This window comes from Montipora capricornis, chromosome 14 (genome assembly GCF_036669925.1).
Source record: "Montipora capricornis isolate CH-2021 chromosome 14, ASM3666992v2, whole genome shotgun sequence".
Lineage (NCBI taxonomy): Eukaryota > Metazoa > Cnidaria > Anthozoa > Scleractinia > Acroporidae > Montipora > Montipora capricornis.
The window spans coordinates 9,338,003-9,353,002 of record NC_090896.1 but is presented as its reverse complement, the minus strand read 5'-3'; the positions used below and the strand labels follow the sequence as shown (position 1 = coordinate 9,353,002).

General features: G+C 40.8%; 1 protein-coding gene and 1 long non-coding RNA gene across 2 annotated transcripts in view; both read left to right on the top strand.

Moving 5' to 3' along the window:
• Positions 1-655, top strand: part of LOC138032970 (uncharacterized) — a 4,606-nt gene extending 3,951 nt beyond the window's left edge. Inside the window, exon 3 of the long non-coding RNA XR_011128528.1 lies at positions 606-655. This is a non-coding gene — a long non-coding RNA (uncharacterized lncRNA). The remainder of the gene's footprint in view (positions 1-605) is intronic.
• Positions 652-15,000, top strand: part of LOC138031347 (uncharacterized) — a 31,334-nt gene continuing 16,985 nt past the window's right edge. The window contains exons 1-7 of the mRNA XM_068879053.1: positions 652-1,864; positions 3,211-3,304; positions 4,633-5,879; positions 6,944-7,328; positions 10,173-10,522; positions 10,845-11,080; positions 14,643-14,935. Coding sequence (XP_068735154.1) covers positions 799-1,864; positions 3,211-3,304; positions 4,633-5,879; positions 6,944-7,328; positions 10,173-10,522; positions 10,845-11,080; positions 14,643-14,935 — 3,671 coding nt within the window. The 5' untranslated portion in view covers positions 652-798. The remainder of the gene's footprint in view (positions 1,865-3,210; positions 3,305-4,632; positions 5,880-6,943; positions 7,329-10,172; positions 10,523-10,844; positions 11,081-14,642; positions 14,936-15,000) is intronic.

The following is a 15,000-nucleotide window of genomic DNA, read 5'->3' as shown; positions in this document are numbered from 1 at the left end:
GTGGTTCCTAAAAGAGCAGTTTTGTTAACTCGTTTCCTTCACTGTACTGCAAACTGTTCAGCGATCTATGTCTTGCAGCAGCTGATCAAATGATCTAGCCGCAGCAATGTTCCTGAACCAGGTAAATTCGTCCAAGTAGCTTGGGACATGTTGGTGCAGGGTGCCCAACAACGACTTCAGCTTTCTCTTAACCAATGCCCACAAGCCTTCCACAGTGTTTGTGTGTGCGCCACTATCTGGATTAGGGTTGTTTTGTGAGTGTCGATGATGTGTCGGCCGATGCACAGGTTGTGAGTTGGTTGACACTTCAGTTTGGTTTAATATTGAATGTGTTGGCTGATGCATTGACTGTCGCGTTGACCGTTACATTGACCGACATGTTGGTCGGATAAGATTCATTACAATACCTGTTCCATTCTTTGCTTGTGCAGTCTAGAAAGTAATAAAGGCAAATTTGTGCAAACTTCAATCGTCCATTGGCCATTCACTACTAATCACCCACCTCCTAAACGTTTGCCATAATTACCTCATATCAGTATAAATATTTGGCTGTAAATATGGTAAATGCTGTTAATACTCATTGTTTATCTTGTAAACCATTTCAGTTGTCTGTCAGGTGGAATTCACATCATGTCACAAGGACTTTCTATTGAAGCAGAGGAGATTTCCACCAAAAACAAGGAAGCACTGGACGTTACTCTTTTAGGAAGTGAATGGAATTCATCGTCTGGGGGGTTGTCAACATTCAACAGAGAGCTTGCAATTCATCTGTCACAACAGCGAAATGTCAGAGTTTCTATGTTGGTACCAGAAGGTGCTTTCAAAGATGAAGACAAAAAGGCAGCCAAAAATTTTGGGATCAATGTTCTTGATGCAGTGAAACAACCAGGCTTCAGGGAACCTCTTGACTGGTTGTGCGTCCCACTCGAAGATCACAAAATAGATGTTGTTGTTGGTCATGGTGTAAAACTTGGCCGGCAAGTTATGGTCATGAAGCGTTCTCCACAATTCCAAAATTTTAAATGGGTGCACATGGTGCATTCTGCTCCAGCAGACCTCAGCAAATCTAAGTGTTATGATAATCCTACTTCAAGAGGTGAACAGAAGCACTGGGATGAGGTTGATCTTTGCAAGTATGCTGACCTTGTTGTTCCAGTGGGACCAAGACTTAAAAAGGCTTACTCGTCCTATTTGCAGAGGTGTAAGGAGGATGAGGATATTTTTGAAATAGTTCCGGGTCTATTTAATAGGGAATTTGGGGATTTAGTGCAAAAGGCCAAAGTTGAGAATGAGGATGATTTCAATGTGTTGTTGTGTGGGCGTGGAGATGATGAGGACTTTGAGCTGAAAGGATATGACATTGCTGTTAAGGCATTTGCCGATCAACGGCTGAAAGGAAAACGTTATTATCTTCTGTTTGTGGGTGCCCCTGATGGGAAGCAGGATGAGGTCAGGAGAAGACTTCTGAACTGTGGAATTACTGATGAGCAGCTGAGAGTGCGACAATTTGTACAGAGCCGCACACAAATGAAGGTTCTCTTTTGTGAAGTCGATCTTGTCATCATGCCTTCAAAATCAGAGGGGTTTGGTCTTGTAGCCCTTGAAGCTCTATCAGCTGGTTTACCAATTCTTGTGGGAAGTAATTCAGGATTTGCAAGAGCGTTAGAGGCGATTGACTTTGGAGACACTTGCATAGTTTGTTCAAATGATCCTGCCAAGTGGGCAAAAAAAATTGATAATGTCAGAGCTAAACATCAAAAGCGACTTCATGAGATGACCTGGATAAGAAAATCTTATGAACAAAAGTTCAGTTGGAAGAAACAGTGTGCAAAGCTCGTGGACAAACTGTGGAACATGGTTCATGGTATTGTACTTATTTGTGTTTTGGTTTTGTCTTCTTTTATTTATTAATTGGTAGTCAAGCCCTGTTAACCCTACCTCCTGTGTAGGCTACAGTACTTACATGTACATGTAGGTGTGGTTTTTTTGGTCATTTGGATTGAGAAGGGAAAAGAGGAGGTGGCAGCAATATAATTAATTTGACAACAATAATATTTATTAGTATTATACCAGACAAGTGAATAGTGCTTTCCACATGTTCTGATTACCTACAATCTTAGACAAAAGTTGTTGAGACTTCCCTCAAGTTTTGTCTTGTCTGTTGTCAATGTCTGAGTGTTATTGTGAAGTTAACAATAATCAATTTGCCACAGGTCGGCATTTTTCCGAGTTTTGAATATCTGTGGCTTTTTTAAAAAATTGTCAGTTAGGAAATTCACATGTAGACCATTTGCGTACCTCTCTTGCTTGAATTGATATTTTGGCGATATTTGTTATTTTCGTTATTTTTGTGTGGCCCGCCTTCCCTTGTACGTCTTAAACAGCTGTTATTTTTGCTGCTGTCGCTTGTTTGAGTTGTTATTTTCTCCATGTTTGTAATTTTCATTATTTTGGTTATAATTGTGGGGTCTTCTTCACTTAACCGTCTTGCTGAATTGTTATTCTTGCTGCTTTCGCTTCCTTCATTTGTTATTTTCGCTATATTTGTTATTTTTGTTACACAAGTACTTAACAAATGTTTTGGTGTATTATTTAGTTTTGCAATTGCGTGTATTTCTGGACATTTCAGCCCTGTGCTCAACCAACTCCGTAGCGTAGTAATTTGTGCATTTTACAAGTCATTAGTGTGGTCGCCAGAATATTTACCACCAAGTTTAAGAAATAGTTAACATTCTGTTTTATTAGCATCGAGTCATGACAACGACGACGATGTAAGCAATGACAGCGACATTGACACTGCTATTGCTGTTGCTGGTGATGACGATGATGATGATGATGATAAGGATGACGTTGGTGGTGAAGAAGGGAAGAAGGAGAAAGGGGGAGGGAACAAGCAAGAGGGGAAGGAGGAGGTGCTTGAGGAGAAGAAAGAACTTGGAGGAAATGAGTAAGGGCGCTTGCCTTGAGATAGGGACATCCCGGGTTCAAAACACGTTCTGACCAATCGTTGAAATTGTTCCAGGTACACTGTACATGAAGTCCCTGGTTCAATTTTCTTGCTGTGCTTGTAAATAACTAACTGGTTTGCCTCCGGCAAGTTGGGATTGTCAAAAGGTATTCTGTTCAATGCTCGGAGATATTAGCTACTACAGCTACTCTTAAAATCCGAGGGTAAATAATGATACTCACTTAATTACTTTTTTATACTAGGATTGAAGCACCACGGATTGAAGCTCCACGGATTGAAGCTAAAGCAATCAGTAGAATCAGTTGAGGAAGGCCCAATTGAGACAAGAATATACGAGTGAGTAGTCACGTTGCTGAATCGATATGATTAGATGGATTCTTAGGGCTACTTTTTCCCAGTGAAGCGAGCATATACTCAAGAAATACACGGAGACTCGTTAATTTGTAGTTAATTAGGGACTGTTGTTCTAGCTAAAGCTACGGATTGGTGTAACTTTGTCATATCGTGGCTGAAAATAAGCAATTTTTATATTCAACGCTTTCGACGCCATTTTGTTTTCTTAACTTAACCCAATCCTCATGAGTTCTTCCTACATTGATCGAATCCCCAAAAATACATGTTAAATGGCTTTGTTTAGTTATGCCAATCATTTGAAGTTACCAGTGGACGCACACACTAATCAAATTGAATCGGGTAATGAAATAACTGGCACATTAAGAAAGAAAATAAATTTATCTCGTGATTACACGGTTGGGAATCCTTCTGCGATAGAGGGCCAGACTGTCAACATGTAGAATTTGCGAACGGGACTTTGGGCGCGATGCTCAACGAGTTTGCCTTTGAATTCTAAAGGTCTCTGAAGAGTCTCTTGGCCGAGACGAAACGCCGCGTCAGACTAGCCACGAACATTTCACAAGTATTTGACAATAGTTTTGCTTTTGTATAAAACTACTAAAGACTTTGTTAAAAGAGCACTCTTTATTGGTCACTTACTTTTATAAATGTGGTGGGTCCTAAAGGAGCGGTTTTGTTAACTCGTTTCCTTCACTGTAATGGAAACTGTTCAGCGATCAATGTCTTGCAGCAGCTGATTGAATGATCTAGCCGCAGCAAAGTTTCTGAACCATATGAATTTGTCCAAGTACATGTATGTAGCTCGGCACGTGTTGGTACAGGGTGCCACACATTGACTTCAGCTTTCTCTTAACCAATGCTCACAAGCCTTCCACAGTTTTTGTGTGTGCGCCCCTATCTGAATTTGGGGTTGTTTTGCCAATGTTGATGATGTGTCGGCTGATTCGTTGGTCGTGAGTCACCAACGTGTTGGTCAATACGCCAGTGTGTTTTAGTGAATGTGTCGGTGATGTGTCGGAGACAGGTCGGTGACGTGTCGGCTGACGCATTAAGTGTTGCGTTGACTTTTGCGTTGACCGACACGTTGAGTGGATGAAATTTATTACCATACCCGTTCCATTCTTTGGTTGTGTAGTCTAGAAAGTAACAAAGGTAAATTTGTGCAAACATCATTTGTCCATTGCCCATTCACTACTTATCACCCACCCCCTAAACGTTAGCCAAAAGTACCTCACACCAGGATGAATATTTGGCTGTAAAATTTGGTAAATGCTGTTAATACTCAGTGTTTATATTGTAAACCATTTCAGTTGTCCGTCAGTTGGAATTGATGTCTTGTCACAAGAAGTTTCTTTTAAAGCAGAGGAGATTTTTGCCCCAAGCAAGGAAGCACTGGACATTACTCTTTTAGGGAGTGAATGGAATTCATCGGCTGGGGGGTTGTCAACATTAAACAGAGAGCTTGCAATTTATCTGTCACAACAGCCAAATGTCAGAGTTTCTGTGTTGGTTCCAGGGGGTGCTTGCAGAGATGAAGACAAAAGGGCAGCCCAAAGTTTTGGGATCAATCTTCTTGATGCACGGCGACAACCAGGCTTCAGTGAACCTCTTGACTGGTTGTGCTTCCCACCCCAAGATCACAAAATAGATGTTGTTGTTGGTCATGGTGTAAAACTTGGCCGGCAAGTTACGGTCATAAAACGTTCTGCACAATTCCAAAACTGTAAATGGGTGCACATGGTGCATACTGCTCCAAAAGACCTCCGCAAATACAATCCTTCTTTAAGGGGTGAGCAGAAGCTCTGGGATGAGGTTGGTCTTTGCAAATATGCTGACCTTGTTGTTCCAGTGGGACCAAGACTTAAAAAGGCTTACTCGCCCTATTTGCAGGGGTGCAAGAAGAAGGAGAATATTTTTGAAATAGTTCCGGGTCTGTTTAATAGGGAATTTGTGGCTTTGGTTCAAAAAGCAAAAGTTGAGAGTGATGATGATTTTATTGTGTTGTTGTGTGGGCGAGGAGATGAAGAGGAATTTGAGCTGAAGGGATATGACATTGCTGTTAAGGCATTTGCTGATCAACGCCTGAAAGGAAAACGTTATTATCTTCTGTTTGTGGGTGCCCCTGATGGGAAGCAGGATGAGGTCAGGAGAACACTTCTTAATTATGGAATTACGGATAAGCAGCTGAGAGTGCGAAAATTTGTGCAGAGCCGGGCAAGAATGAAGGATCTCTTATGTGAAGTCGATCTTTTTATCATGCCTTCAAGATCAGCGGGATTTGGTCTTGTAGCCCTTGAAGCTCTATCAGCTGGTTTACCAATTCTTGTGAGAAGTAATTCAGGATTTGCAAGAGCGTTAGAAGCGATTGACTTTGGAGACACTTGCATAGTTTGTTCAAATGATCCTGCCACGTGGGCAGAAAAAATTGATAATGTCAGAGCTAAACATCAAAAGCGACTTCATGAGATGACCTGGATAAGAAAATTTTATGAACAAAAGTTCAGTTGGAAGAAACAGTGTGCAAAGCTCGTGGACAAACTGTGGAACATGGTTCATGGTATTGTACTTATTTGTGCGTTGGTTTTATGTTCTTTTATTTATTATTTAGCACGAGCCCTGTTATCCCTACCTGCTTTTTAGGCTAGGTGTGCCATTTGCGTCCTTTTCTTGCCTGAATTGATATTTTCGCGATATACGTTGGTTTATCAGTTGAACGTATGAGGTAGCAACTTTGGATGGAAGATTAAAAATCATGGCTGAAAAAAGATGTCCCAGATTTTAAGAGATCGATATTAACATCACCCATGATTATATCGCGTTTCCCAAAAGATCTAAATTTGGGGCTCCCTTTCCTTCTTCCGCCTTAAGGAATTGTTATTTTTGTGTCTGTCGCTTACTTGATGTGATATTTTCGCCGTATTTGTTATTTTTGTTATATTTGTGGGGCCCCTTTCCCTTGTACGTCTTAAACCATTACAATTTTGGTATGTCTTTGGGGCTCCCTTCCCTTCCCTCCCTTCCCTCCCTTCCCTCTTCCGCGTTAAAGAATTGTTATTTTTGTGTCTGTCGCTTACTTGATTTGATATTTTCGCCGTATTTCTTATTTCCGTTATATTTGTTGGGCCCTTTTCCCTTGTTATTTTTGTGTCTCTCGCTTGCTTGATTTGATATTTCGCCACTTTTGTTATTTTTATTATTTTCGCTTTATTTGTGGGGCCCCCTTCCCTTGTACGTCTTCAACAATTGCTGTTTTGGTGTGTCTCGCTTTCTTGATTTGATATTTTTGCTCTATTAAGATTTTGTTATTTTCGTTATATTTATGGGGTTGCCTTCCCTTGCCCGCCTTGAAGAATTGTTATTGTTGCTGCTGTCGCTCCCTTCATTTGTTATTTTCGCTACTTTTTGGCTATTTTTGTTACAAATGTTTTGGTGGTGTGTTCTTTAGTTTTGCAATTGCGTGTATTTCTGGACATTTCAGCCCTGTGCTCAACCAACTGAGCCACTGGTGCGTTTTGTTTGCGCTTCGTAACGTGGTAATTTGTGCATTTTACAAGTCATTAGTGTGGTGGCCAGAATATTTACCACCGAGTTTAAGAAGTAGTTTACGTTCTGTTTTATTAGCATCGAGTCATGACAACGACGATAGAAGGGATAAGAGCGACATCGACGCTGCTATGGCTGTTGCTGTTGATGACGATAGCGACGATGAAGTTGGTGATAAAGAAGGGAAGGAGGAGGAAGGGGAAGGGAACAAGCAAGAGGGAGACGAGGAGGTGCTTGATGAGGAGAAAGAACTTGGAGGAAATGAAGATGAAGTATCTCTTGAAGCAGAGGGGATTGACACGCTAGGACAAGAGCACCACGAGCAGGAAGATAACATTGGCGACAACAATGGCGGTGATGTTGGCGAAGGTGTTATTCAACCGTTACTGGAAGATTTGAAACTGGAACAGCACGAACCAGAAAAATCAGTCGAGGAAGACCCAGTCAAGACACGAATATACGAGTGAGTCGTCACGTTGCTGAATCGATATGATTCGATGGATTCTTAGGGCTAATTTTTCCTATAAGCAACGCGAGCATATATAATACTCAAGAAACACACGCAGAGTCCTTAGGGTTTTTTGTTCTAAGGAAAGCTACGGATTGATCTATACACTTCTCGAAATTGTGTATGTTGCTTGAACTTATGCTTGTGTCAATAGTGAAAACAAAGTGTAAAGAATTTCTCTTTTGCCACCGTTGCCATAATTCTAGGATCACAGGATCCGAGTACCCCGTCCAGGGATCCAAATATTTCATCTTACCTGTTCCAAATTAAGGCGCAGTGTTTTGGCTTCCTAGACCTGCATTTTGTATTCTAAGACTTGGGAGTCCAGATACCCTAAGCAAAACTTGGGTGCATTGAAGAGATTCGTATTATTTTACCTACGACAACATGTTTAAGGGATTAGGTCGAGGAAGAAAGCAAATAGATTACGTTGACGATACGGCGACCATTTTGAATTATATTGTTCCTATAGCTATTATGGGATGCCCAGGGGTGTGAATTCGTACATGTATTAGTTTGCCCCCTGAGCTTCCCATAATATCTTAAGTTTTTAAACAATACAAAACAAAATGGCTGCCGAATCGTGGAAGTAGTAGGCCGTGGAGGACTGTGCCTCCGACGGGTCTGGGACATATAGAGATGGCACGATGGTATCAAGCGTTCCTGTTCGAAAGAAGAGCTCCCAACGATTTCCCGCAAACTGGTCGCGCGAAAGTTGGATCGCGAGACTAAGGGAACGCTTGCAAGAACACCCTATTTTTAAAAAACCTGTTCGCCTACGAACGGGGGCCTCTGATTGGTGGGGCGCAGTCAAAATTATTGACAGGTGACAAATTTTCGAGCAAAATACTTCTTGTTAGTTCTAGCGTGAAAACGACAATGGCGGAAGATGTGGAAGGTTTTGAATCGTGTGTTGAAGCTGAGCGAATCGGGGCTCGGTTTTACATTGAAAAGGGAACAAGAACTGTCAATGTGCCATCTTTTAACTGCATGTATAGATGTAATGGCCGTTTTGCCGACAGGATTCGAAAAAAAAACTTAATATTTCAGATGTTTGTTATGATGTGCGGAGTTCGAAATAAAAGAAACGAAGAACAGGCTTCTCGAGTATCGTCGTAAATTTCTCCATTTCAAAGCATCATACGCGGTCAAGTAAGTGGTTGAGGTAAATTCTATGGGAATGGCATCCTCTGATTTAAATGAAAATCTGGACTGCTTGGACGATACCCATCAAGGGAAATTCAATATAATTTACGCTGCTGAAGCCGCTATGGATAATTAAGCGTTTCTATAAATTCACTAAAAGCAAAAGATTCGTTATTTAATGGGGCTATAAGTCATGCTATTTTAGGTAATTTTGTTTCATTTTGTTAATTATGAGCTCTAAACGTCAAACTGGCAGAGCAAGGGTCTTTCATTTGCAAAATCACGGCCACATAACAACTGAGAATGATTTTCCAGCTGTGTAAATGACATTTTGATATAGACTGATATAAATTTGGAAAAAGGTGGGCCGCCGTTTTTCAAATTTACCCAAATTCAATCCATGTCAATCCTCTCCAGTTTTGTCCATCCATGTCCCTTCTTGACTTCCCTGTGTTTTGTTAGAGTTCTTCTATAGTTTTTAGCAGTTATTTTGATATTTTAGTTAATTCTATGACCATTCGATCAGTGCTGAAATTGCCTAAAATTGCGTGACCTAGCCCCTTTAACAAAACTTAGGCAGCGCTTATTGTCGTCGAAAAGTTTGGACTGGACTGAAGTAAGCTTTTCGTTCGCTTGTGAAAGACACTTTATATTTATCCAGGATGAATTAATAAAATGCCTGCAAACCATCTGAATCTATAACTGTTTTAGGATCAAGGAAATAAACTGTATTCGTCAAATTCTCTGCTTACCTTACCTATTGTATGCTTGAGTTCTATATCGTGATTTAAGACAAGATGAAGACAATTGCGCAGCTCCTTTGTTAAATCTTCTCTTATTGTGAGAAGAAAGCGGCTCGATTGCACAGTCATGCGATTTTTTAATCACTTTTACTTGCTATTTCATCTACGATTTCGTGACGATTTGACCAAAAACGCACTGTGGATTATCAAACTAGCGAGGTGGTTTTCCTCTAATTTCCAGGAGATTTAGCACGATTCATTTCGTCAACCACTGAACCTTCGCAACTAAAGCCTCTTGAATGTTTTCATGGTCAGCTTTGGTGGAGTTTTGCATTTAGCGGCCTTACTACCCATCGAACTCTGTACGAGTTATGTTCCTAAATTTCATCATGTGTTAACGACGTTATCTGTTATTGGCTAATTTGTTAATAAGACGTCAATCAGCATGTGTCAAGTCAACCATTAAAAAGGTGGTCATTTTTCAAAAATAGGGGGTCTTCTTGCAAGCTTCCCCTTAGTCTCTTGCCCCAACTTTCGCGCTGCCAGTTTGCGGAGAATCATTTTATAGAAGCTCTTCTGTCGAACAGGAACGCTCGCTACGCAGGCTAGCTCGATGGTAACCCTGTGCAGGACATGTACATTGACAAAAGCGAAAACAGTATCTTTCATTATTTAATGCTGTGTGTATTTGTAACGGACGTTTCTAACTTGGATTTGTCATTGACAAAGGCATTTCTACCCGACTACTGGTTCTACCCGAACAAGTCAACGGCAGTTCTACACGATTGCGTACGTTTTTGTCAACGCGTATTCTATGATGTCAAGCCAACCTTTCCTATAGCTCTATTTTTGTAGGCCTGCAAAGCGCCGTAAATATAATATTTCACATTAAGATGATCTTTTTTTGCAGAGGAATAGTGACAAGCGTGGGCATCCATTTGGACCTTAAACTTGGAGCCGTTCACCTTACATTCCCCCCAGATGCTGTGTCTGAGCCCACCACAATAATGGTCCACAGATGGAAATGTAATGCCCTTTCACCACCCCTCGGGGAGCACGAAGCCGTCGTGAGTAATGTGATTGAAATATATACCAATACGGATGCCGAGGCTTTTGAATTCAACAACGAAGTGAAACTGGCTCTTTCACACAGTGCTCCAGATCTGAAAGGCTACGAACTGGTGATTAAAAGGCTGACCGATGCTTCAACTAATGAATGGGAGGACGTAGACGGAAGTGAGGACTATCGATGCCTCTCGGGTAACGCTTTTTTTTTTCCTGGATCATCAGCGTTAGCTAAATGAGCGCATCTGTGGCCCCGATTTGATTCCGGACTCGTGGCGATATGCGGGTAAAGTTTGTTGTTGGTTCTTTTCTCTGCAGACTGCTCCGAGAGGTTTTTCTCCGGTTTTCCCCTTTCCTAAAAACGCAACATTTATAAATGCCAATTCGATCAGATTGAGGGCCATCATAAAAACTACTGGGCCACCAATAAATATGTTAACCTCGTTAAATTAAGTCGTTACTATTATTATTATTATTATTATTATTATTATTAATTAATTAATTTTTTATATTGCAGATATCGTTGACGATTATCCACCTCCAATCGACATTCCTGATTTCGCCTTTCCTGTGGTGCAAGCTGACATCACAGAATGTTCTACGTACGCTGTGGTTTGTCGTCTGAGGTTATCTCCAGCATACACCATTACAGTCAATGGCGGCACATTCAGTCACCCTGATTATCCAGACGTGACAATCGCAGTTCCTAAAAAATCCGTTCCAATCAAAACAAAGCTTCCTTTGCAACTGAAGGTGAGTTATGACATCTTTATATTGCCCAGTGGCCCAGTGGTTAGGGCGCGTGCCTTGGGATCTGCAGATCCCGGGTTCAAGACCCGCTCTGACCACTCGTTGAATTTGTTCCTGGTAGTCCCTGGTTCAACTTCTTGCCTGCACATGTAAATAGCCAACTGGTTTGCCTCCGGCCAGTTGGGATTCTTAATTGTTGTTGTTGTTGTTGTTGTTGTTGTATTCTGTTGTGTGTGATTGTCCCTGAAAATCCCTTATGGGGAGTGGCCAATAATTCATGATGGAGAATGCACGAAAGTCGTTCATTGTGACTGTGGATATTAGACGGTTTTGTAAACGAAAGCCGTAAATTAAACCTTTTGTAAGATTTCTCATTTAAACGTTTTTTTACAAATTGCCAAGAAGTAAGATCTTTAACTCAGTTGTTTCAGAACAGAATTCAAACGATAGGATTTGAATAAATGTTCAAAAATATGTTAGTCACCCGTTTCCTTCAACCTCTTGGTTCCTTCCCCACCCCACCCACTTACACCCACTTACACCCACACACGCAGGTTGACTAAACCGGGCCCATTTGTCCATTACGTTTGGAGCATTCACTTAGACTGGTCTTGTAATTACTTTTAAACCATAACCTGCTCTTCTACACTCTTGTTTAGACAAATGCTCAGAATTGAACACAAGGCGTTTTTGCACTTGTGTACCTGGTCTTTGAATGAGAATGAGGCTGGCGTTGACTTCGTTTCCATGCTTACCTCATTTTGTTTTCTGATATTGGGTATAGAGAAGATATCTGTTTACAAACATTGCTTTTGTTATTCAAATATGTCAACCACGAGAACAAAAGATCCTTTGTTTCGACAGCCAATGAGGCTCTGCAGCACTTTCTCCTCAGTTATTTAACTAAGATCCTGAGTGTTGTTTAGGCCAGAGTCGAACTCACGACCTCCCGCATGACAGTCTGATGCTCAACCAACTGCGCCACCGGTGCGCGGTGCGGTTATAATGCAGATACTTAATTAAACGCCGATGGTGGAGATCGTGCTTGTCCTCCCTATTTCATGCGAATGCGAAAGGGCTGTTTCAGCCCAAAACAGAATAAAAAGCAGCACAAGGGCAACACTAAATGTGTCAACATTGGAGGATTTGATTCGGCTCTCTTCAGAAGCCTTACCTGTGTCTGAATTTGACCCAACACCAGCAATTGACCGATGATTTGCGCGAGATAAGTCTAAGGGAGAGCGACAAAGGCGACCACGTTTTTGTAAATGAAAATGCTTGACTTGCTGCTATAGAGATTGTAATAACCTAAGACCAGCTAAATCAGTTTAAAATTGTCAATTCAGTACGAGTAATGTTTATTAATAAACTGATTCAGTGATACTTGAAGATGACCTGCATGACGAGAAGAAGGCAAGTCTTAACACTTAGTTACCGTACTGTGGAAAAAGGGAAAAGTAGCATTAGTACATTAACATATTTTTTTAAAGTCTACTTACTAGTTATAGCTGTCGCTAAAGTGCCAACGAGCCAAGCTTGCGTGATCTGGCGGCTGCAAACATCACGCGGCGTACTCGTGCTTAACTCTCATTGGTTATCGCTACGGTCAACATTTCATCGCTTTGGTCTACATTACAGCTTTTGGTCTACATTACACTCAAATTTGAAGCGCTTCTGAGATTTCGTCCGCCTAAAAATCTTCTCGCGGCTCTATAAGCTGCCGCCTCGCCAGGCCTTCTGTCTTCAGAAGGCCTGACTCGTTGGCAATAATAACTAAAGCCGTGTTATCGGTTTTTTCCTTTGTGAAGGATATCTAAGTTTTTCAATTTGTCTATGTACTACAACTGAAGTGTTGTCTTACTTTAGCGAATTGGCACGGGGTAGGTCGGTTTGGACTAGGCCCAGGCCCCAGCGGGAAACATGGCAGGCAGTTGTCGAACGTGTGTGAAACTCGAAGTTCGTAGCCGGATATTTTACCTTTGAAGCTGAACTTTACTGCCTCCAGTTGTGGAACGGTCAACAAAGGTACCATTGTCTCTTTAGCCGTGCGTGGAACACGTGCGAAGGTAGTTTTTTGCCTGATCGACTTCAAGCCTTCGAAAAGCAAAGAATTGATCGCGCGGCATCCAAATTCGTAAGATTACACTTAAGCAACCGCGACCAGAAAAACAATTCTTCTTTTTCTTTGGATTTCAAAACTATGTTAACTTAACACTAAGTGACCCAAGTTTTAAGTTCTGATTTTAACTGGCATTTTGTTATTTATTGGTCCGCCATTACTAACTTTAAAATCTTGAGAGAGCTGGGTTTAGGAGAAAATGACGTCAAAGACACACTGGTTTAAGAATGCAATGCGTGTGTACGCAGCTGAGTTAATATGCAGCACGGGAGTTTCGGGCTTAAACTCGTGTTTTGCATATATAATAAGTTGCGTTTACCCGCTGAAATTTTAAGCCAGTGAGTAAATGACGTCAATTCGCTAGATCCAAACCTCTGAGGTCCCATCGGTTAGTTTTGAACGTGAGTAATGGCAGACCATGAAATCCAAACCTTGCATTCAAAATAAACAGCCTTTGGATAAAACTCAAAGCTCAAAATTTTACCAGTCAGGTGTTAAACGAACACGCTTTCAAACTCTGAAGAAAAAAAAGAAAATGATTTTTTGATCATCGTAGCACTTTAAGTTTTACCAATAATTCAGGAGGTAGAAAACCGTTACGATTAACATAAATGTTATTGTGTGAAATTTCTAGGTTCATATTTCTATTATTAGGTATTGTTTTGATCGTTGCTGTTGCTGCAACCACGCATTGCAGGTTACTTAGTTTGCAAGTTTCAGTTCAAATAATGTTATGTAAGACGGCATGGAAGTTGTTGAAGCAATGTGAAAATCGCAGTTCTGTTAATTATTTGTTATCCTAAGTCGTTTATTAATCAAGGAGATTAATTAGTTTTGCGACTAAAATTTGTTTTCGTTTCGTCTCGTTTGTAGGCACAAAAAAGAGACTGACAATTTTTCCTAATTTCGAGCCCTGAAAGGGCATAAATATAGGGAATAAATTATTCCATTAATGGAATCTTGCAGAGTAAGATGGTTGAATTCTTTTGCCAATAAATAGAAACAGTATTCAAATTTCTTCCAGAAGTGTTGCACGTGTTTTCAATCATAAAAGACGTGGTAAAAGGGTTTCTGGTTGCAATTTGCAAAACGAGCATTTATCATCTTGGATATGACAAATTGTACATAGCTTTGTATTTAACAGGATTGAATTAAGAACTTTAGATAGAAAAGCTTTCATGTGTGGTTCAAAGGACACTTCATGAGGGAGCAGAAAAACCTTAATCTTCTGATAGGCTGAAAACATGACTTAGATGTTGCTAAGGATACAAGTTAGATCTGTGTCAAAGCATACCCAAGGTCACCTCCGGCCTTGTTTTCATTCGCCAGTTGATCAGGTTACTTAGCAGAAAAATGCCGTGAAAAGACCAACTTTTTCTAAGCAGAAAAAAACTATAACAAAGCAGCTGTAATTGCACTTCTGGCATTGCTCTCTCTCTTCCTCAGGTACAAGAAGTTCTTCAGGATGAATTCGATAGTCTCGATTTGTGTTCGGGACCGATATTACGTATTTTGGGCCCTCCGAGTGCCGAATTCTTGAGGCCTGTTACAATTCAGTTGCCAATTTCTCATGGACGTGATCCTGAGTATATTGCTGACTCTTCAGTTTGTCGAGTCAGGATATTTTTTCTTAGCTCAGATGAAGAAAGCAAGAAATGGATTGAAATTACCAGCGACCTTGAAAATCCTGCAAGTTTTGATGGCAATTTTGTAAAGTTCCAGGTTCGACGTTTTTCAGGGTGAGTATGCGAAAGTTTACAAAAATAAGTCTTTTGACACTTAAGAATTACAAGAGGAATTGTGC